Source organism: Arachis duranensis, chromosome 2 (genome assembly GCF_000817695.3).
Source record: "Arachis duranensis cultivar V14167 chromosome 2, aradu.V14167.gnm2.J7QH, whole genome shotgun sequence".
NCBI classification, from domain to species: Eukaryota; Viridiplantae; Streptophyta; class Magnoliopsida; order Fabales; family Fabaceae; genus Arachis; species Arachis duranensis.
This window is the reverse complement of record NC_029773.3, coordinates 19,841,684-19,866,270: the sequence shown is the minus strand read 5'-3', so window position 1 is coordinate 19,866,270 and position 24,587 is coordinate 19,841,684. Positions and strand designations below refer to the sequence as shown.

Sequence of the window (24,587 nt, the reverse complement as noted above, 5' to 3'; positions counted from 1 at the left end):
CGCTTACGCGTCGCCTGAAACCTAGTCAACCCACGCGTAAGCATCAGCGATGCGTACGCGTGGGTGTGCAAATCGGCGCATATGAGATTTGAACAGAGAGTTGGCGGGAGTGATGCTGGATTCATGCGTTTGGCACAGATAGTAATCATGCGCATGCGAGACCAACGCTTATGCGTCACCTGACTCTCATCCCGACCACGCGCATGTGGGGCGACGCGTACGCGTCGACAGCGCTGCGTAACTTAACCAGCGCGCTATACTGTTCTGTATTCTTTCCCTCTTCTTTTTCATTTCTTTTTCAAATCTTAGTTCTCCTTTCTTCTTCTTCCTATTTCATTCTTCATTGTTCTTCTTCTTTCTCTCTAACGTTCTTCTTCCTCCATTCTTACTACTCTTCTCTTACTCTCACTCTCAATTACCTCCCTATTTTCATCATCTTCTTCTTAAGGTTCTTTTTCTTTCTCTCTTATACTCTCTATTTTTGCATTCTTATGTTGGTGTTGGAGATTTATTTGGGTGATTGCTTTGCTATATTTTCATTTGTAGATATTATGAGGAGTGCTTTGACAACTGACATTTTATTTTGGATCTCATATATACTTGGATTAATTGCCTTACTCTTTATGTTTAAACTGCACACCAAGTGTTTGTGAAAAAAGCTCTCATGGCATTGTGATTTCTCTTTTATTTTATTCTTACACTTTAATGCCTCTTTTTCACAACCCTTGCAATCCATGTGTATTGAGTATATTAGTCATTAATTGTCCACATAAAGATGCTCATTATTTTGTGCCTGTGCCCATTCATGATGCTGTTGATGCTTGAGCTACACTTCTCATGCTTGTTACTTGCATGTCTTTAACCCTCTTGCATCTAGTTGTTGTAATATGCCTTCCTAATCTTAATTGATGTCCTATTTGCATGTAGTAGCTACCATGAACATAAGACACTACTTTCTTTCCTTTGGTATTCACTATCACTTAGACTTTCCTCATTTCGGTTTTTAGCTATCCATGTGTTACATTCCTTTTCTTTCTCCCTTTTTCAGGATGGCCACTAAGAAGGGAAAAGAGAAAGCTTCTGACAAGACACCGGTGAAGAAAGGAACTAAAAGAGCACCAGCTAAGGAGCAACCATCCACAACAGTCAAGCCACCTACTAAGCGGGTGAAGAGGACTATCAGAGTGGATGACGTGGAGAAGGCATTTCCTGCACGGAATTTTGCACGGTTCACCAACCGTTATTGTGAGCGGATGTTCCCCCTTTTGGCGGAAAGAAACTACAATAATGAGCACCTCCTCATCCTTCCGATGCATTTTGTTGACTTTGTGGAGTCCCGCATCGAAAGTACACAGTGGGGATTCTTAAGAAGACAGCCGCGAGAGGCCAACTTATCTTGTGTAGTTGAATTCTACTTCAATTTTCACTCGCCCACCTTACAGTCGGTCTATGTTTGCTAAAAGCAAGTACCTGTTTCCAAAGGTGCCATTCAGAGAGTATTGGATCTTCCACCTAGTCCAGAGGGATGGGATGCATATTAAGCGGCCCAGATAGAGCGCCAGACATACCAGTTTGACTGGGAAAGCGTCCTTGGAGTCATCGCACTACCTGGCAGCAATTGGATCTATGGATAACACTAGGCTAGACCCAAGAGCATCTCTACCACTACACTCACCTTCAAGGCCCGCGTGTAGGCACAGATTATGTCCTATTACGTCCTTCCGAGCACCCACGAGACCACCTTCACTACTGACATGGTCGTCCTCATCTGGTGCATTCTGACAGAGCAACCACTGAACCTGCCTCGACTCATCCGGCATGCCATGGGCACGTACAAATAGTGGGCAACCTACCTTTTTTGTATTAGTTTAAGATTTGGTCTCTACAGCGGGAGTCTCCTATCGGGCTGGGGACACAAAGGCAATGATCCATAGAGATGATCAGTATGTCTCGAATGGAAAGTATATCAAACCTCCTGCACCTTCTGGAAGCCGGACTGACGTCCCGGCCCTCAACATTCCTTCTCCTTTCACTCCACCATCATCCACACTATAGACACCTTCCACCAATCAGCTACTCCTTTAGATCCTTGAGAGGTTGGACCAGTAAGACCGGCAGGCTGAGCGAATGGAGCACCGTAACAAGTGCCAATATAACTACCTGAAGGAGTTGATTGTTAGCACTCACCCACCTCGAGAAGAGAGAGATACCCCAGACTCCACTTCGCTTCACAGCATGGAGAGCCATGACGAGCTGGACGGTGGAAGCAATGCTCCCAACATCACTCTTCTCATCACTGATAGCACGGAAGACCGTGCCAAGCCTTAAGTGTGGGAGGTCGAAATGACTTCTGAAGGTAACATCTCTCTCAACACCAATATTTTATTTTTTCCTTTTGTTAGATAGAATAACTTGTATGACTAGTAGTAGTTGCTTGCATTTAGGTACTACTTGGTTGAGTGATAACTTCTTTTTCAAGACACTATTCTATAGCATTTCACTAATTTAAATCGAAATTTTTGTTAAAACTTGTTTGAAGATTTTTAATTTGGAACATGGTTTTAGAGCTCGAACACACAAAACCAGTGAGATTTTGAGCCTTGATTGGTTGCCTTTTATCAACAAATATTTTATTTTAGTGTGCGTTGTTCTCTCTAAAATTGTGATCTATATCTTGCTTGATTCTATATTTTCATGGTTTAATGTATGCATACACCTATACGATTGAGGTCTTGTTTCACTATAGTCCACATATCCATATAGCCTTACCCTATCATTATCCTTGCAACCCCATATTGAGCCTTTATTGCCCCTTTTGTTCTTTGTTATAGCACATCATTAACTCTAGACGTAAAACAATAATTGTCCCTAATCTGAATCCTTGATTAGCTTAGAGTAGTGAGGTACACATGAATTAAATGTGGAGAAATTTAATTGGGGAATGCATGTTTAGGAGAATGGGTACTTTATATGCTTATATGAAAACGTGGAAACAATTTGAGCACTTGTTCATGCAACATAAATCATATGCATTAATTCACTAAAAAATGAAAAAAAATAAGAAATATGAAAAAAGAAAAGAAAAAGAGCAAATAAATTAAAAGGGGACAAAATGCCCCAATGCAAATAAGTGAACTAATGCATATGACTTGTACTTAAAAGTTATCAAGATGCATGAATTTATGGAAAGATAGTTAATGGATCGCTAGGTTTTTCATTGTAATGAATTGGAATGCCTTAGGTTAGGTGAGAAGTCTAAGTTGATCAAGCATTTGGGTTTTAGTCCATTTAGACAAATACATTCCTACTTTGGCTCTAACCCCATTACAACCCTTGAAAAGACATCTTGATATGTGTATTTGTGCATTAAAATTGTGTTGATTGGTAGAAGAAAAGCAAGCCTTAGAGAGCAAGATTAGTAGAGAACCGAGAGACTCGACCTTCAAACACTAGAGTGATTAGAGTGTATACACTTCTAGTGAGGGTAATTCGATGCTCGACTCTATGTTCCTGGCTTTCATAAGCTTTCTTCTTACAAGTTTACTTGTATCTTATTGTGTGATTTGAATTAGTGGAACCTATTTATGTTTGTCTTGGATAGTTTGTTTACTTTTAACCAAGTAGGTAGAAGCATTTTAGCATATAGCTGCATTCATATAAATATCATGCATTGCATAGATCTCACCTTTGTCTTCCGTCACTCTTTTGGTTTCCTTGAGCTTAGCATGAGGACATGCTAATATTTAAGTGTGGGGAGATTGATAAACCACTATTTCATGGTTTATCTTGTGCTGAATTGAGTAGATTTTATCAATTCTTTACACACTTATTCATGTAAAATGCATGGTTTTACAAATCCTTCCTAATTTTGTTCCATGATTGAAAACTTGCCTCCTAGGCCTTTAAGTTGTTAATTATCTTTCATTACCATTTGATGCCGTGATACATTTGTCAAGTGTTTTCAGGTTTACAGGGCATGAATGGCTTAAAGGATGAAGAGGAGGCATGTCAAAGTGGAAGGAACACAAGAAATCAAAGAAATTAGAAGCGAGCATCGACGCGCATGCATGGCTGACGCGTGCGCACGAAATGCCAAATTCCACATCGACGCGTACACGTGACTAACGCCTACGCGTGACCTGCACAGAAGTCCGTCGACGCATACGCGTGACGGAGCGTCACGTGCTGCATTTATCAGAACTCACCGGGGACGATTTCTGGACCAATTTGGACACAGTTTCAAGCCCGAAAACACAGACTAGAGGCAGGGGTGAAGCTAAGACATAGGACATTCGTTCTCACTTAGTTTTAGTTTTAGTTTTTGAATTCTAGAGAGAAAAAACACGAGTTCTCTTATGGTTCTTAGGATTTTTCGTAGTTTGCTTGGATTGGATCTTGAGAGAGCTGCTACTACTTTCGATTGAAGTTTTCATCATTATATTTTGTCTTTCTATCACTCTACTCTTCTATTTCTCATTTAGTTACTTGAGCTCATGTTTGGATTTTGTTGAATTTTGAATTTACTAATACAAAGAACTATTTTCATGTTTAATTCCCTTGCTTGCTGAATTTCCTTTAATTAATTATCAGTACTAATTTTAATTCTATTAATTTAGTTTTAATTACCATATCTCATATCTACTCCCTTTACATGTTTGTAGAAATGGTATTCATATTAATGGAGTAGAGTTTTCAACTTGGCTTTGGAGTTGATTAATAGGAAACCCTTGAGTTGGAATACTCAAGTGTTAATACGTAATTGGAAATTGTTGTCAACTTGATTTTCACTAACTCTAATCCTTCTTTGGGAGGTGATTAGGACTTGTGAATTAGAGTTGGTATTACCTACTTAACTTTCCTCTATTAGTTAGAGGATAACTAAGTAGAAGCAACAACCTTTTACTATTATACTTGAGAAAGCCAACAAGGATAGAAATTCCAATTAATCTTCTCCTAGCGAAGGCCTTTTATTTTAAATACACAACATCTCTGTTAATTGTTCCTTGCATAATTTTTAGTTATTTATTTTTCCGTTTTTAACTCTATAAATTTCTCAGAAAACCCCTGACCAATAAATTGCACTCTTTTGTCAACTCTTTGGGAAACGACCTGGGAATTCTACTCCCAGTTAATTATTCTAAATTGTGACACCCTTTTTATATTGACAGTGGAATTTTCGTTGGTTGAGAACTATACTTGCAATGCTGATTTTTACTGAAATTTCTTAACCGGCATTTTTCCACCCGTCATAGACTTTGTCCGCGAGTTGCTATTTGGGGTCTTATACACTCCAAACAATCAATATCGAGGTGATCAGTCTCAATATCTCAAGCCTTGTGCTTAAATTATCCCCAATGGCACTCACAAACAAGCATGCTATGCATATCAAGCAGATAACCTAAATAGTGTGAAAAAAAATGACCCAGAGTATGCAACGAAGCACAATCGGTCCATCCCTCAAGCTCACGAAGACGAACTGCTCTGATACCACTAAATGTAACACCCTGTTACCCTAAGCCTTACCTTGCATCGTAAAGTAAAGGATAACAAAGTGTCACGACAGTTCTAAGGCTCATATAATATTATATATATATAGAAAGAAATAGTAATACTAGAAGCCCGATGAAGGAATAAAATCTGAACTTGGAAAAGGCGGAATTTTGAAACGCGAAGCATTCACACATGATAACTAAACGTATAGGTACGAACAAAACAAGATATAATATATGAAAAACCTTGTAAATAGCTCCAGGATACATAAGGTAATACTTAAATTAAACAAGACATATATATAAGTATGATATACAAAAAGAGCACTAGTCACAGCCTGCGGAGTTTAGACCGGCTAGTCAAACTGAATACAATAGAGTTTTAAAGTTTAAAACAGCAACAACCTATCTCTTGAAGTTTTTCAGAAGTAAAGCCTCTAAGGCAACCTTGTTAAATATATCAAAGGTGAGAGTACTACAACAAAAGTAAAGTGAAATAAAACTAAAGGAAGATCATACTCCGCTCTGTCACCACATCCGTAAACTTGCCGTGGTGGGTTGCGACCTGCATCTGAAAAACAACAATAATATATGGTACGAGAACCAGAGGTTCTCAGTATGGTAATAGTGCCCAATATGTAAAATGACAGGTTTCAGGACGCCAAAGGCAATCCTAGAACTTCACATCACAGATATTCAAGCCTTAACAAAAGAAATAACTTAAACCATAAACCATAAATAGGGATATCTAAACTTAGGGGGTTTGTAACTAAAACTAGTCACCGCTGTCTCATAGCCTTCACCAACCTCCCTTTCGTGCGATCCCATCACCACTGCCTACCTAACCTCCTCAACACCAAACAATCACAGATAATGCAAGCAAGTAATACACATGTAATATTCATATATAGCATGTAATTCAAAAAGCAAGTAGGCATATTATACATTTAGGCAAACTGCAAGTAATCAAAGCAAACAAGCACATAAGAGATGCATATGATGAATGCCTGTCCTATTGGCTGTGATATCACATGTCGGTTATAGTGCCAAACCCGACACAAAATCCGGTCGGCAACTCCTAAATTAGTCTCTCTGTTGCGCATACTTAGGAAGAATAATCCCAAGAGATGAGTGCCCTACCACCTTCTCCTTTCAGAGGGAAACGTTCCGAGGGAGAGTGCCCCACCACCTTCCTCTGGATGCCACATGATTCCATGGGTTAGTGCCCTAGCACCTTGCAACCAGAGAGAAAACACATACTCAAGAGGAATAATTTCGAGGGATGAGTGCCCTACAACCTTCTCCATGAGTGAGAAATGTGAGTGGGAAGCCGAGCTTCAACCCTCACATCCAAACATAGGCGAGAGACTGCCACAGCCCCTACGACGGAGAACAAAGCATATCACAATCACATAATCCATTTCAGAGGCCACTGCTCATAGCACACTTCCGTTCATACTCATTCCATTAACCATAATCATTCATATTTCTCAAGTCAGGATCACCTCAACACTCTGCCCAAACACTCTAACTATTCCATCCACAGAACTTCCCAATCTTAAATCATCGTCTTCTAAACTCATAACCAAAAATATCTCTAATTTAAACTCATTTATAGTATTCTCTATATTTTAAAACCTAAAAACAAGTTAAGATAACCTAGATAAGCGTTACGAAAGTTTACAAGCTCGCCAAAAAGGTAAAACGGTTAAAAATAAGGTTTTCATTGAAAAACAGGGCAGTGTACGTACGCATAGGGTTGTGCGTACGCACGCCCACAAGAGTTTTCCCAGCTTGTGCGTACGCATGATGTTGTGCGTACCAATAACTTGCGAATTTCACAGAATGTGTGTACGCACCAGACTGTGCGAACGCTCTCAACAGTAGGCATATCCCTGTGTGTGCGTGCGCACCAGAGTGTGCGTACGCACATTTTCTTAAAATTTACAGGGTGTGCGTGTGCAGAAAGGTGTGCGGATGCACAAGTCAAGACATGGCCCCTGCTCAGAGCATGCGCGCAACAGTGGGCGTGCGCACACAAACCAGAACTCACAATTTCTGCAACATTATAGAAATCAGAATTTTGACACCAACTTCCAACAATCATATTTTTTTCTACAAACTTTTGATTTCCATAAAATATATACCATTTGAAAGCTTTTTGAATTATCTTTTAATTGATACAAAATTCAATTCATTTCAAAAACTGTAGCTCAAGATATGATCTGCCAAAGTTTGTCAAAAATTCATTTTTACCAAAAACTTCTAATCCTCAATTTTACCAAAGCTCTCAATTCAAAACCAAATCAAAGCCTACTCAATTATCATAAAACACCACTACACACAACAACTTACCATTTCATATAATTTCCATCAATTCCACACTTAATTCACTCGACCATTACACCATAAATCACTACAAATCCATAATTTCCAATTCTATCATTAATCAACACTCATAATCATATTATTCACAACTCTCACCAATTCATTTCTAACATCACAAACACTATCTTCACCACATTACGTCATTATACTCATCAATATCCATCATCACACATAATAATCATCAACACTCATCATCATCATAATCATATATTTCATATTCCAACATTTCATATACTCCTCTTCATCATATAACATAATTTCATATATTATTAAGCATACACCAACATCATTCAATACTATCTTATGGTCCACTAGCCTAAGTGTCCAGAAACATTACATATTACGTAAAAAAACCAAAACTATACCTTGGCTGATCCCCAATATGTGTAAAACACCAAAAGCTTGATTTTAACAAGATTAACAAATCTCAAACACCAACACCACTTCCAAAACTCACCAATTATCAAGCTATACACATATAACATACCAAGAATCAACACTATGGCTAACCAAAACATCAAACCAAAAGAGTTTGAAGAGACTTACGATACCCAACGATATTAGGGGTAAACTCCAATAATATTCTAATGCTGGATCACTCCTAAACAAACAAAATACAAAATTCTACTCAAGAACTAGAATAAAAAATGCACAAAATCTAGGGCAGGAAACTAGAGCTTGAGTTTTGATTTATTACCAACAATGCCTACCTAGAAACGAAGAGCTCGACGAGAACTTCGCGTGGCCACAAACGACTCGTCAATCGGAGCTCCGTAGCTCAAGTTATGGCTCCCGGAAGGTGACGATGAATAGTGACAATGGGGTTTCACCCCTCACTCTCATCTATCCGAGATCGATTTCTCTCTTCCCATTAAAATAAGCTTAAAACTCATTAATAGAGTATAGGAAGAATTTCAAGTGTATCAGGAACATCGGTGTTCCAGTTATTTTAACCATTGATCTGAATTATAAAAATATATATAATATATATTAATTAAAATCAACGGTTAAAATAACTCCAAAATCTTTTAAGATTAGTGTCCGGTTTTCGATTCTAAATTATTTTTGTCTTTTCAAAATAATAAATTAAATTTTTAAAATCTCATTTTCCAAAATACGCAGCATCAGACAGACTAGAGCCGATACTGTCGGTTTAAGCACCGGTACACATTTTTACAAAAATCCTTCGCAAAATATACATTTTCCAACTCAGAAAAATTCATTGAAATCAAATTTCACCTTTTTATTTTCAAAATATCATTTCTATATTTTTGAATCTATTCCAAGCAGTTAAAGGTATTATTTTATTAAAACGGTTACATATAAAAATTCTGGTTCTTACAATATATAAGTGTGTGTGTGTATATATATGAGAATTGTGATTGAATTTGGTTATATATGCATGTTTAATTTAAAAAAATATCTTTCGATTTTTTAAAGAAAAACATCGATATATTTTGAGTCAAATACTCTTATTCTGTTATTAAATATATAAAAGTTATCATAATATTCTCATTATCAGAGTAGTGCAGTCAAAAACGTACACATTTTAATAGTAAGAGTGTTACAAATTACACATTTATTATTATATATTTTTTTGTGACTACATTTATTATTATAGTTAATATACTTAATTATTCCATTGATAATTAAAAAAATGTATAATAAGCTAAACAATAATTAAAAAATATAAAATAAAATAATTTTAGATTATTTTAAATTAATTTTCTATTGTCTTACCTAAAAAATATTTTTGTCTTTAAAATTGATCTATACAAAAATGTAAGATACCATAACCATAGTTTCTAAATTTTGTTTGACCCGGTCGATCAAACTAAAAATCTGATTACCTGATCCCTAAACTAATTAGATAATCTTTTGAATTGGCTAAGCAATCAGTTTGGTAAAATTTTGTCAAATTAAACAAAAGTTAAAATGGTCAAATTTGATAAAATTGGTCAAATCTGGTTTCAACTAGATAGGTCAAACCGGATTATGACAAGCTTGAGTTGTTAAGTGTTGTACATGTTTTTTATTAAATATATTATATAAATTATTAAACTAAATTATATCTATAAAAAATAATATTTTAGTAATTACAATATGTTTTCTATTTCTATAATTATAATCGTTATTTTCTTTTCAATAAATACTTGAATGTATAATGAGTATAAAGTAATTAATGAATTATTAAAATTTGAAAACAATAGTTAATTTCATACTCCTATAAAAATTAAACTAAAGAAAGATATTTATTATAATAATGATAAAATAAAATTTTATATAATTGTTTAATTATAATTTATAATTAACCTAATAACTAAGTAATCTGATTGGTTTAATGTTGGTTCAATTTTGAAAATTATTAGCAGAACAACCACTTGTTTATTCTTTATTCTTTATTGAATGAAAGAAAAAAAATTATTTATTGGAAGAATTTGTGTAAAATCTATTATATATTATTAAAATCAGATTTTAACTAGCTAAAGTGGTATATTTTTTAATGTATTTTTTATTTTTTTTATTTAATTCATTTAAATGTATTAATTAATCAATCATTTATTTGATTTAATTGAGATAAATATTAAATTATTTATTTTATTGTTTATTCTTTATTCTTTATTGAATGAAAGAAAAAAAATATTTATTGGAAGAAAATCTATTATATATTATTAAAATCAGATTTTAACTAGTTAAAGTGGTATATTTTTTAATGTATTTTTTATTTATTTTATTTGATTTATTTAAATGTATTAATTAATCAATCATTTATTTGATTTAATTGAGATAAATATTAATAAATTATTTATTTTATTTGACTACATAATTATGACTAATTAATTACATTAATTATTTGATTTAATTGAAATAAATGAATTGATTTTATTTTAATTTGTATCAATTTTTTGTCTTATATATTTTAATTAATAAATTTTAAAAGTGTTATACTTAATATTTATTTGAATTGATTGAAATAAATATAAAATTATTTGATATTTTATTAGACCGCATTAACTATAACAAATAATTATATTAATTTTTTATTTGACTAAAATAAATGAATTAATTTTGTTTTAATTTGCATTAATTTTTCGTATTATGTATTTTGATAAATCGTTTTTACAAGTGTTATAGTTAATTATTTGTTTGATTTGATTGAGATAAATTTCAAATTATTTAATTATTTTTTTGACCACATTAACTATAATTAATTAATTATATTAATTATTTTATTTGACTAGAATAAATAATTGATTTTGTTTTAATTTTCATTAACCTTTACGACTTATTTCTTTTGATTAATAATTTTTTAAAGTGTTATAATTAATTATTTATTTGATTTGATTAAGATAAAGATCAAATTATTTAATATTTTATTTGGACACAGTAACTACACTAATCAATTATATTAATTATTTGATTTGACTGAAATAAATAAATTAATTTTGTTTTAATTTGTGTTAATTTTTAGTCGTATGTCTTTTTGATTAATGGATTTTGAAATGTTATAATTAATCATTTATTTGATTTGATTAAAATAAATATAAAATTATTTAATATTTTATTTGATCATATTAATTATAACTAATCAATTATATTAATTATTTAATTTGACTGAAATATATAAATTTATTTTGTTTTAATTTGCATTAACTTTTTCGTCTTATGTATTTTGGTTAATAGTTTTTAAAAGTGTATAATTTTTACATGACATGTTAATAAGATATTTTTTGTTTATTTAACTTTCTTTGTTAAACTAAATAATTATAATTAATTTATTATATTAATTATTTTATTTAATTAATTCAAATATATGTTATTTATTTTAATTTATTATCATGGTAATATTTGAGTCATTATTTACCAAAATTGTTTTTCATTTTATTGGTTGATCTTAAATATTTTTATTTCTAAATTTCCCTATTTTTATTCATTGTGTATTTTTTAATATCAAATCTAATATTTTTATTAATATTTTCTTACAATTTATTGTTTAATAGCTATATGTTCACTATTAATTATATGGTTGTGAATATTTTTTTATTAAAAAAATATAATTTCATTCATTTTTTTATTTTATCTATTTCTATATTTCATAATTTATTCACTGTAAAAGTCATATATGCTATAAAAAATTTATTTTTACTAATTGTTCTTTTATTCGGTAAATTTTTTTTTCTCCTATAATACATTATTTATATTCTTTGAATTTTTTTATAAACTATAAAACATTATTATTCATTATTATATTCTATATCTTCTATTTTTTATTTTTTTCCTATTTATTTAAATTTTTATAATTTTTATTATAAATTTTATTATTTTTATCCTATACAAGTTAATTTATTATAACTTTTTACGTGTTGAGTCTTTTCAATATTTAAATTATATTTTTTACGTGCTTAATTAATTTTATTAATGATTTGAGAGATTGAGTGATGAAATAACACCGAGGTGGGTTACGACTTGCATCTGAAAAATACGACAGAAATATGGTATGAGAACCGGAGGTTCTCAATATGGTAACAGTGCCCAGTGATGTAGGATATAATACTTCGGGACGCCAAAGGCAATCCTAGACTCCATGTCCATCACAAGAATTCAAGCTTAAATCATTCTAAACAAATAAGCATAATATGTAAAGTCTTAACAAAACTTGAACCATAACACCAAAAAAGGTAATCTATCCTAAGAGATTTTTAATCTAATTAAACATCGCTGTCCCTCAGCCTTCACCCATCGATCCTCCATGCGATCTCATCGCTACCGCCTTCCGAACCTCCTCAATCCCAGTAGAAAGCACAAGTATAAACAATACAAGTAAAACACAAGTAGAAGCATATATAGCAATTAATACAAATAGCAATTAGACATGTTATACAGATAGGAAAAACAATATCAAGTCGACAAAGCATACAAACAGGTAGAAAATGCATATAATGAATGCCTGTCCTACTGGCTGTGATATCACATTATCGGTTCAACTACCAACCCCACACATCTCCATGGAGATGTTGCCCTTCGAATTCATGGTGTGGGAACCCTCGAGATATAGTGCTCGGATCACTATCCAGGGTTTTGCGCTTGTACGCTCTAATGATGCGAAGGGATGCGAGCGAGATCTATTGCCACCGACCTCACATCTAAGCGCAAGCGGGACGAACCACCGTCCTTACGCCGCCGCCGCTACCTCAACAGGCGGGATCCAACCTCGGCCCCTGCCGGGCACATAGCATCTCATAACCTCAATAAAAGTAGTGCAGTGGTTTTTAAAAATATTTTTAGTACAAGATGGATCCATCACTTCATTCAAAGTCCTCGACTCTTTTCAACCACTATTCATTCACATTATAGTTCTGAACTCAACAGTTCCTTAATCCTCACATCATTCATCAACCATTCATCACATAATATTGAACCACCTTCAGTACGCTAGAAGCCTAGTCCTCCGTTTTCTAAATTTACAAATAATAGCGTCTAAAATCCTTAAATCTTTTCCCATAGTTGAGTATCCAAAAATATGCCCAAAAGTCTTAAAAAGGTGTTATAGAAGCTTACAACCTCGTCGGGAAGGTGAAATAGTTGAAATCAAAGCAAAATTTGAAAAACAAGGCGTGTGCGTCCGCACAGGGGTGTGCGTGCGCACGCCCAGTAAATTTTTAAAAGTGTGCGTACGCATAGGTGTCAAAACTTAAAAGGTCTGTTCACTCGCACAACCTGTGCCAGTGCTCCTAATAGACTGGCCTTCCCAACGTGTGCATGCGTACAGATCTGTCCGTACGCATAGGTTGCAATTTTCCATTGGTGTGCGCGTGCACCAGTTGTGCCAGCGCTGCAAGCAGATTACCTGCCTCTGCGTGTGCAGGCTACCTGCCTTTGTGTGTGTAGAAACACAGGTCTGTGCGTGCGCACATACCAAAAAACATAAAATTCTGTAACCTTACAGAATTTTAAATTTTCAATACCAACTTTGAATGATCATAACTCCCTCTACAAAATTCCAAATTTCACAAACTTTATATTGTTTTAAAGGTTTTTCAAAGATCTTTAATTCTAAATAAATTTCAACCAATTTTGAAAACCGAGACAAAAGTTATGATCAGACAAAGTTTACCAAAAACCAACTTTTACCCAAAATCACAATTTCCACAATTTCTTTGTAAAACACAACCAAAACCAAACCAACCCAATCCAAACTCTCCTTTTCATAAAAATCAACCCTCTATGTCATATTACACCAAACATACCACATTTTTTCCTTTATCTTTCCTCATCCACAACATCCACATCAATATATCACATATATCAAACCTCAATAACAATTTTCCATCTACATTACCCATTCATTAACATCAATATCATATATATATCAACACAAATCACTTCTCAACTTTACAATCATTCATCCCCATCATATCCATATCAATCATCAATATCAAACTCAAAATCATCATACATCATCATACATCATCAACCATTCAAAATCCAATCCTATCCTATGGGTCACTAGCCTAAGTGTCCATGAATATTATATACTACATAGAGAAAACCGAAACCATGCCTTGGTCGATTCCATTTTTGAGCCGAATGAGCTTTAAACCAAAATCCAACCACCAATGTAACTCCAACAAACACCAACAAGCCCAACAAGCTCCAAACTCACAATAATCAAGCTATATACATATAAATCACCACAAAATCAACCTAGGGCTCAACATAAATCAGAAGTTCACAAGAGATCAAATCCTCTTACCTTGTTCAATAATGTTGGTAGCCAAAACCCAAAGCTAAGCAAGGATTAGAGTGAACCTAAACACCAAAAAATCACAAATCTCACTTAAACACAAACCCTAAAAATCGACATTTTGGAGAGAAGAACTGGGAGGATTTCGAGCTTACCTCTAGAATTTCTTGGATGGGTCTTGTAGAGCTCGTCACAAGGAATGTGTAGCCGCAAACGGTGCGGCGATCGGAGCTCTATAGCTCAAGATATGAGCTTGAGAAGATTGAGGTGAATAGTGTTCAATATCTTCTCCTCTCCCTCTTTCAATTTATGATGTGTGTGTGTTTATGAGGTTAGGGTTCATTAAATGAACCTTTATATATGTTGGGTTTGGACCCAACTTGGATCCGGTCCAACCCATTAGCGTTTTTAGACCGTTTGGCCCAACTTCGAGCCAAACCTTTAAAATTAACGCCCGGTTTTCCATTTCTAATGTTTTTCTAAGATTTTTGACTGTTTTCACCTTTTCTTGCACAGCACCGGACAGACTTGAACTGGTTTAACTGTCTATTCACGATTTTTCATGGTTTTTTGCAGAAAATACATTTTCTGACTCAGAAAGATCTACTGAGTCCAAAAATGATGTTTAAAACCTCAAATTCTCACTCTAACTTTTTGGAATCAAATTTGGGCAATATAACCACTTAATTAACCCGTTCAATTAATTGCGGTTCTTACAACACGGTGCCTCTCAGGGACTTTGTCTTTGATAACTTTCTGATCACAATATTCGTGGAGTGCTGGCGTCCGGAGAAACACATGTTCTACCTGTCATGGGGTGAGTGCACCATCAACTTGCAGTACGTTGAGTACCACCTCAGGCTATGTGTGCACCGGGAACCAGTGTGGGTGCTTTCGTGATTTCTACAGATGGTACGACATCGAGACGTGGGAGTTGGTGGAGTAACTACTTGGTGCCAGGCCTCTAGTGGTACAGCAGCAAGGGCACAGAGGAAAGAGTCTTTCTCGTTGAAGCTGACAGGGCTTCGGGATCGAGTCTAACATATGCCCAACACCATTGATCCAGAGACACTCCAACAGTATGTGAGGTATTACATTATGTTACTGATTGAGTGTTATGTGATGACAGACAAGTTGAACATACAACCTGGTCCATCTCCGGGGGCTACCACTACTTACCGACTTTCAGACGTGTCATGGTCTGTCTTGGAGTTCGGTGGTGCTTACATGGACCTCCCATTCACTGTGCTCTGTAGCACACCGAGGCATGGCAGACATAGCTGGCTGCACTCCGTTGTTGATGTCTTGGATATACCAGAGATTTTCACAGTGGTGTCCACCTGACCGACACATTTTTATGTATCCTATGACCGCGAGGTAACCATCCTTTATGGTTTGCTTATATTCCGCATTTATAACTCATTATGATGTTCCGTAAATTGAATTCGTGTTACTCTTGCAACTATTGATAGGTTGATAGGGTCAACGCAGCAGAGCAGGGACCAGCACGAGCAGAGGGTCCTCCGATGGTATTTGTCGCTAAATCACTTGTTCCACCATGATTCTCCCATGGATGTCAAACATGAAGTGCACATGCTCGTCACCCTGGAGCCGAAACGGACGAAACCAAAAAACTCCGTTTTCCAATGGTGCTAGCAACCTATATCCAACCCTTTCGATCTCTTTTCTCCCCAACCCACCAAGGTTACTCAATATCAAACTCTTCAACTCGGACAAGAAAGTTAAATGACGAGTGCGCAACAGTAACAGATTATGACACTCAAATATTACCTCATTGTCACTATTTCTCATACGACAATTGGGATAGACACAGACAACCACATATCCGTTATTACTAAAATGCCAAGGGTTGCACATCCTTTTATAGCTGTTGGAAATTTGTTTTATTATATCTCGTTTATACTGTAAACGAGATATACACGTGTCACTCGCAGTATCTTATCTCGTTTACAATATAAACGAGATAAGCTTATCTCATTTATACTACATACGAGATAAGTCATGCTACACATTTTCGTAATTATTTTTAAAATTATTTATTTTAATAAATAAAATATTTTTTTAATTTATTTAAATAAAAAATCCTAAACGTAAGACTGCAGAGAAAAATGAGACATTATATTAATTCAACAAGGTTTATTATTAAATGAGATATAAGTTTTTAATTTGAACAATTTTATTTCAATAAAAAAATTAGTTAATATATATTTTTAAGGCTATTAATTAAAAAAGTATTTATCAAAACCATATGATTTAAGATTTTAATTTTTTTATTATGTATTAATTAAGAAGTGATGAAAGAGAAAAAAGTTTCAATAAAAAAAATTCAAAATTTGAGAAAATATTTATAGTTTAAGATTAAAAAAAAAGGTGGAGTTGAAATTATAATTATTTTTTAAAAGGATTACTAGTAATATTTTTTTTTAATAATCAACAGGGTTACTGCGAAAAAAAATAAACAAAAAAAAAGAAATAACTATAAGGAGGAGATGGGATATTTGTAATTTTGTATGAGAATTATACACTATTTAATGATAAATGTTTAATTAATTACTATCTTTGTCCAAAAACTTTTAGTCAATTAATTAATTTGGTCCTTCAAAAAGATTACGATAAATGCTAATGTATTTTGTACCACTCTACCATACAGAGTCTTATGCTTAAGTCATAATTTAGAGATGGCAAGGTATTACGACCTCTAAAATAAAAATTTAGTACGTATAGTAGTATGAATGATTGATTATAACTAGGAGCCTTTGTAGAAAAAGGGGTAAACAAAAATCGCAACTTGAAAGCGAAACACTCCGATCAATAACGTAACGAACAAGGATAAACCATCGCGAGATTATATATATACAAAGGAGTGTCAAAAACAGGAATATCAAGACTCAAAATCCGGCTGCGAAGATAACCAGTCCGAGCATATCATATATATACATATAAATAGAATAAGATACCCCAAGGAAACCCAAAGGGACACAAATACATAAAACATATTCTCCAAAATCTCCTATAAGAGGAGTCATCATAGTTTGTATTATTTAACGGAGATAAAAGTATCTAAGCAAAACATATAAACTAAAACAGAGTCCCCAAGAACAAAGGATCTTCGCTAATCCAAAAGTCTCCAGCAGGCCTCAGCGAGAAACCTCACGTCCTGCATCTGAAAACCACAAAATCCGCATGGGTGAGAACCAGAGGCCCCCAGCATGGTAACAGCTTCCACATATATAATACATAATAATAGAGGAAAGTCGAAGGCAATCCTAGAACTTCCTCAAGATAATTCAAAGCTTATAAACAAGCTAAAACATAAAGGGCATCTGAATAAAGATCCTTCAGTCTAACTAATACTTCCCTTTCCAATTCCTTCAAACCTCCCAGCCACCAGCAGAAGTATAATGTAGCAAACACAGTTATATCAAACAAGAGATATACAAATAGGAACAGATAAGGCATTTAGACAATTAGCAAGTAATATACAGTCAAATAGGCAATCTCAAACAATTCATATAGTATGCATATGATGAATGCCTGTCCCTAGTGGCTGATGATATTATCTGTCGGTTATAGAGCCAACCCGACAAGTCCTGGTAGCTAACCATTGGACTGTCCCTCTGTCGCGCATCCCAACTCGAGTTATACTCATCATAAACTTGATCATAATCATGATCCATATCCATCACCCTCACTGGTGAATATTTACGGGGGCGAGCTCATCCGGGTCTTTCACAGTGCCCGGCCACACTTACAACATAGGGTCAAAAGAGCTTCGAGTCTCAACCTGGAGCACGTGGTGGCTAGCCACTGCTTCCTCCCAGGGAAACTCTCATCTCCAAAAGTGGAAGTGCAACATTCACAATTCATTCAACAGCATATATGCATTTATACTTAGCCATAATCATGGCTCCGCCGTAACACGGCAATAATCTAGCCATCCGGCTCACGGTTAAATCCATAACCAGCCAAATCATCAACAATTACGGCCCTTCGGCCCATGGCATAACAATCACTTCCACCGCCATCCTCTGCATCTCACATAATCATCTTTGATCCTCATTGATCATTCATTTTTCCATTGCTTCACTCGTAAGTTACTACATTCTCTAGCTCCTTTTCTCATTGCTAGGCATATCATAATGATTTAAGACATAAGTGGTGAGATTGGAGGCTTAGAAGTATGAGATTTGGCTTTTAAAACTCAGAAATTAACTTTGGGATGAAAACAGGGCCACGCGTACGTGCACTCCACGCGCACGCGTGGATGGCCACAAAACTCATCGACGCATATGCGTCATGCACGCTAACGGGTGGATTGAAAAATAGCCAAGAGACGCGCACGCGTCAGCCACGCGTACGCATGGGTGTTCTCGTGCCCCAAGCACAACCCTGGCACAATTCTGGCACAAGTCTCTAGAAAATGGCTGGGCATTGGGTGCAGCACATCGGCGCGCCCGTGCACACCACACGCACATGTGGATGGCGCTTTCTAGAAGAATAGCGCGTACGCGCCAAGTGCGCCTACGCGCAGGAGGTCATTCTGCTAAAAATTTTCTAAGTTAAAAGCTGCAAAATTCACAGATTCAACCCCCGATCTTCCAACGGACATAACTTTCTCATTTTAAATCGTTTTTCACCCGTTTTTCAAACGGCATGGACATCCCGGATCCAATTTCATTTCTAAATAGATTTGGCACAAAACAAAGATCCGTAGTCCAAGTTATGTCCCATCAAAGTATACCCAAAAACCATGTTTTTCATACAAAACCACAAAGTGCCATTTTCAAAACAAGCCATTTTCAACTCTTTTCAAAATCAATCAAAACATGCCAATTTCATCCCTTTTCTTTGAAATCAATCAAAACATACCAAAGTCAGTATCAAGCCTCCTCAACTCACACATTGACACATTATCTCAATTCATAAAATCAATATCCCATCATTTTAACCCACTTCACCTAAGTGGCTCAAACTCAAATACATTGACATATCATATACTCTTCCTCATGCCAATTTTCAACATCACCAATTCCAATTAACCATCATTGTACATAATCAATATCATACTCACCATCATCATGGTTTCACCCATAATTCAACCATAATCAATCATCAAGCATGTATCACAACATGCATATTTCTCATACATCATACCATCAAGGCATCAATAATCATCATCACATATATGATCACATCATATATATCAACCATTCAACAACATCAACAATTCAATGTCTATCTTAGGGCCTCTAGCCTAAGTATTTCCTACCATATTACATATTAGATATGGGAAACCGAGACCATACCTTAGCCGATTTCCCAAGCTCAACCGGAGCACTTCCAAACCACTTTTTCCTCAAGCTCTCAAGGCCTCAACACCTCCAAGAACAGATTTTTCACCACCAAATCCCTTTTTAAGCTTTCCAAAGTCTCAATCAAGCCTCAATATTCACACATATACAACCTAAGCCACAATCACCATACCCATACACAATATCTCAATACCCAAACATCATAGAACAACAAATTATACTAGGGTTGAGAATCTTACCACACCCAAGGTCCAAGGAGACAAGATTAACCTTTTCCTTCAAGAGAGTTGGGTCCTATAACATCAAAGAGCCCAAAATCTCAACATTTTTGCTCATGAAACTCGAAATCAAAGCTGGAAATTCGAAGAGCAAAACGTGACTTACCTCAAGATTGATTGTATGGGTTTTGTAGAGCTCTTCGCAGTGAACGCGTGGCCGCAAACGGTGCGGCAATCAGAGCTCTAGATCAAAAGTTATGGTGGTTTGAAGATCAAGAGAGAGATAGAAGTTGAGAGAGTGTTCTTCCCTCAATGGTCTCCATTTCAGCGTGTTTAGTGTCTCAAATGAGGAGAGAGAGTGCTGAAAACTAGGGTTTTGGTTTAGTTTAGTTGGGCCAAGGGCCCACTTTGGGTCCAGTTGGCCCGGTTTGGCCCGTTCGGTCCAATCTTGATCCGAATTCTATAAAATTGGTACCAAAATTCTCGTCTCAATCTCCTCTATTATATTAAGCCATAAAAATCACATTTTGGGCTTTCTAAAACAAATTCTCATTTATGGGTTAATTAGCCGTTAATTAACCGGGTTTTACATATTTTTGAAAAAAAAGGAAGTACAAAACTCTTTACAAAATAAAATAAAGAGTTAAAATTTGTTTAATTAATAAAAAATAAAAAATAATTAGCTAATGCATATTAACATGAGTGTTAAAATAGAAATTTGAAAAAAATTAACATGATGCACTTTATTCAATTTAAGAAAATAATTTTTTTTGGGTCTCACTTTAAGAAAAGAATTTGATTGAACTAAACTAGGATGTTAATTTGAAATCATATGTAAATTTTGAGAAATCAAATTAAACCCTTAATCTTTTATTCAAGGATTTTGTTGGGTTAAAATATTTGATTAAAAAAGCTTTTATAAATCATTAAAATTTTAAATAATTAAAAATTGTAATATATTTATAATGTATTTATTAAAAAATTTAAAAATTTTCACTAGCAATAATTTTAACTAATGCATTAAAAATATTTGATTTTCACTAGCAATAATTTTAACTAATGCATTAAAAATATTTGCTAGAAAATTATTTATATAATAGAGTAACAAATAAAATGTGAATGGATAATTAGCCACTGTTTTACATGTATAAACAAATTAGTCACTAATCAACTATTTATATAAAATATAAATTAAAAATATATAAGAAAATATTAAAAATATTATTTATACATTGAAATTAACTATTAAAATTAGTTATTAGTATAAAATATAAATTAAAATATAAAATATACATTAAAAATAAATTATTATACATATATTTATGCATAAATATATAATAACTAATTTTAGTTATTAATTTTAATACACACTTAACACAGTTGAAAAATATATATAACATTTTGGATAACAAATCTCTATTTCTGTTTAACAAACACGTCTCCAACTATCCTCCATAAACACAATAAATAAATGTAAATTAAATGTCAAAATCAAGCAATAAACCTCCATTGGTATATTTCCATAACTATAAATCCCACCAACAAATGGAATTTCTTCCCTTCCGTACTGAACTAAGTCCCTTCTTTTTGGCCAAAATTAGGGTAATTTTGACCATTTAAATCCTATATTTTGGGCAAAATTATTCTTAAGTCAAATAATTCCAAATAAAGAGAATTTGATCACAAAACATTCACAATGTCATCAATCTTTTTGCACAATTAATACGGCTCATGTAAATAACATAAAGCTAAACGAAACAACAATATTTTAGGCAAAATTAGGGTAATAATGTAAAACACTAGTTCTCGGAGTAGAATTAATGTTAATAATTTTCTACATTGTATTGGGACTGAATTATTTCTGGGTCATGGGTTGTTAATCCCAACAATTACAACTTAATTAAAAGCCCTTTACGCCCACAGTATATGGCAAGCCACTTGTTTCATTTACAAAATGGTTTAACCATTTTAATCAAGAAAAGAATACGTTTTAATAAAGAAATTAGTAAAAAATAAATAAATCATTAATGTATCAGGAACAAAATATTTTATTGTGCAAAAGAAGACTAGCAGAGTGATAACATATAAACCTATAGAGAGGATTTAGAAGTCTGACTGCATTTATTAGATAGGATTCACCAATCAAATCCAACCTACACACTACCCTTTTTGTTACTGTTCTTCTCACTTTCCCAATTTCCATCTATCCTCTCATTGTTTACCTTCGTACCTTTGGAAGAAAGAACTCATGGACGCAGGTAGGAGAAGACCTCCTCATGCATTAGGGCATATTGGGAGGAACAACGACGTCATCCGAGTTATCAAACCGGCTGGGGATCCATTGCGACCACTGGTATGTTGCTCCATCCTCATTTGGTATTATCTCATCTTTATTTGACTATAGTTGATGCCTCTTTTCTTTATCATTTGCCTTATTTGCCAATAGTTCACATGGCTACCTGTAATACTATCTGTTATGCTCTTTGTTAATATACCCATTTATGCAGCACATACCCTTCCCAAATGATCTCCTCCCGAAATCTAGCAAACATGTGTACCTAACAGTCTCCGACGGGGTGCAGAGAACATACAAAATTGGATGTAGCCCGAACGTCTTGGGTGAGATCACACTAGAAGGGGGGTGGGAAAGGTTTTATCGTGACTACAAGCTTCGTCCCAATGACATTCTGCTGTTGAAGCACAAGGGCCTCGATGACTTTGATGTGCGTATCTTTGAATCACCCGGAGTGGAGAGGTCTTACGTTCCGTCTGGAGGTGAATCCAGCAATAGAGGAACCCCCCAGGTTCCAAACACTCCTCCACTACATCAGCCTCAAACGGGTTGCATCAATATTCCTAGGAGCGCGGCTGCGTCTAAGGTGGCACAGACATTTCGCTCTGATCACCCATTCTTTGTAATGCACATCACAAGAAGGCTATTATGTGTCCATTTCCTGGTAAGTCTAGTGCTAGTAATATTTGTATCTCCTTCCCTTTCGACTATATACACCTGTTACAATGGCAATGTTGGTCCACATTATCTGTGTTGTTTCTATGTTGGTGGTTATGTTGTAATTGTTAGGTTATGTCAAGTAGGCATTGTGCATGTCTGTGTTTTTTGTTGGTGATTAATGCTCAATGTTTGATCTCTGTAATGCCTTTATTTTGTTGTTGAATTGCATAGTTTAGTAGATAATCACTGGATTGCATGACAATTGATGATAATGATATGACTAATGGCCGATTTATTATAATTGAACTCATGACCGTTGCCATATTGGTCCACATTATCTAACTACTTCTCGTTGTCATATTTTGCCAGCCAAATGTACCACACTTTGGCCACGACGTTGGTGACAATGTCATGGTCACTCTGCGTGCAGGGGATATCTCTGTTCAAGTGGCCTATAGCCGATACAGGGGCAAGCGAAGAGGCAACTATGGCACCATCACAAGAGGCTGGGGGGAATTCGTGAAGTTGTGCAACATCAACGATGATCAATTGGCTATTTTTGAGATATCGAGGACTAACCCGGAGGTGGTGCTCTTGGTTCAGTTTATTGATTATGAGTAACTAACCTTAGAATGATACATATGTTGATGATGTTTTTTGGATTGCATGATGTTGTTTTGCAATCTTTTTTTTTGTCACATTGGAACAATGTTTTATAACTTGCACATGGCAGTTAGTTACTTATAAATGGCACACTGTATGACGTTGTTTGGCGTTTTTGAAGTACTTTCTTTATTATCTCATATTGAATACTAGAGTCTCATACAACAGCAGGCATGATCATGATGAATTTCCAAATTCAATATAAGGCATAAATTATGAAAGTCATAATACTACATGATGATGAATTTTCATGGTTAACACTCCATAACAGAGTCTCCTACACATATATCTTTTATTTTAAGTATAGAGTATAATGCATGATTTTGATGTTTTTAAAGTACTTTCTTTATTACCTCATATTGCGTCTTCATGATTTTAAGTTTCCAAATTCAATATTGCATACTAGAGTCTCATACAGCAGCATGCATGGTCATGGTAAATTTCCAAATTCAATATAAGGCATAAATTATAAAAGTCATAATGCTGCATGATGATGATGAATTTCCAAAGTTAACGCTCCATAACAGAGTCTCTTACACATACATTTTTTATTTCAAATATAGAGCATAATGCATGACCTTGTGAGAAACTAAATTTCTCGAACACCGACTGCATAAGGTTTGATAAAGACTATGACAACTTTTTATATGACCCACCATATTATCCTTCCACTCAAATGAAATGTAAGCGGATTTAGTTGAAGTATTGATATGATATTTCTCCCTCTGAGTCATAGTCCTCGGCCAATCCAAACTCTGTTGCACCGTTCCATGCCATCTAAAAGAATACATTCCATTA

General features: G+C 34.6%; 1 protein-coding gene across 1 annotated transcript; it reads left to right on the top strand.

Annotated features, from left to right (window-relative positions):
- The first annotated feature begins 22,379 nt into the window (after positions 1 to 22,379).
- On the top strand, positions 22,380 to 23,874 carry LOC110277012 (B3 domain-containing protein Os03g0622100-like). The gene is made up of 3 exons (XM_021134185.2): positions 22,380 to 22,526; positions 22,681 to 23,130; positions 23,496 to 23,874. The coding sequence occupies exons 1-3, from the start codon at positions 22,422 to 22,424 to the stop codon at positions 23,745 to 23,747; spliced, it is 807 nt and encodes a 268-aa protein (XP_020989844.1). The 5' UTR covers positions 22,380 to 22,421; the 3' UTR covers positions 23,748 to 23,874.
- Positions 23,875 to 24,587: the final 713 nt, after the last annotated feature.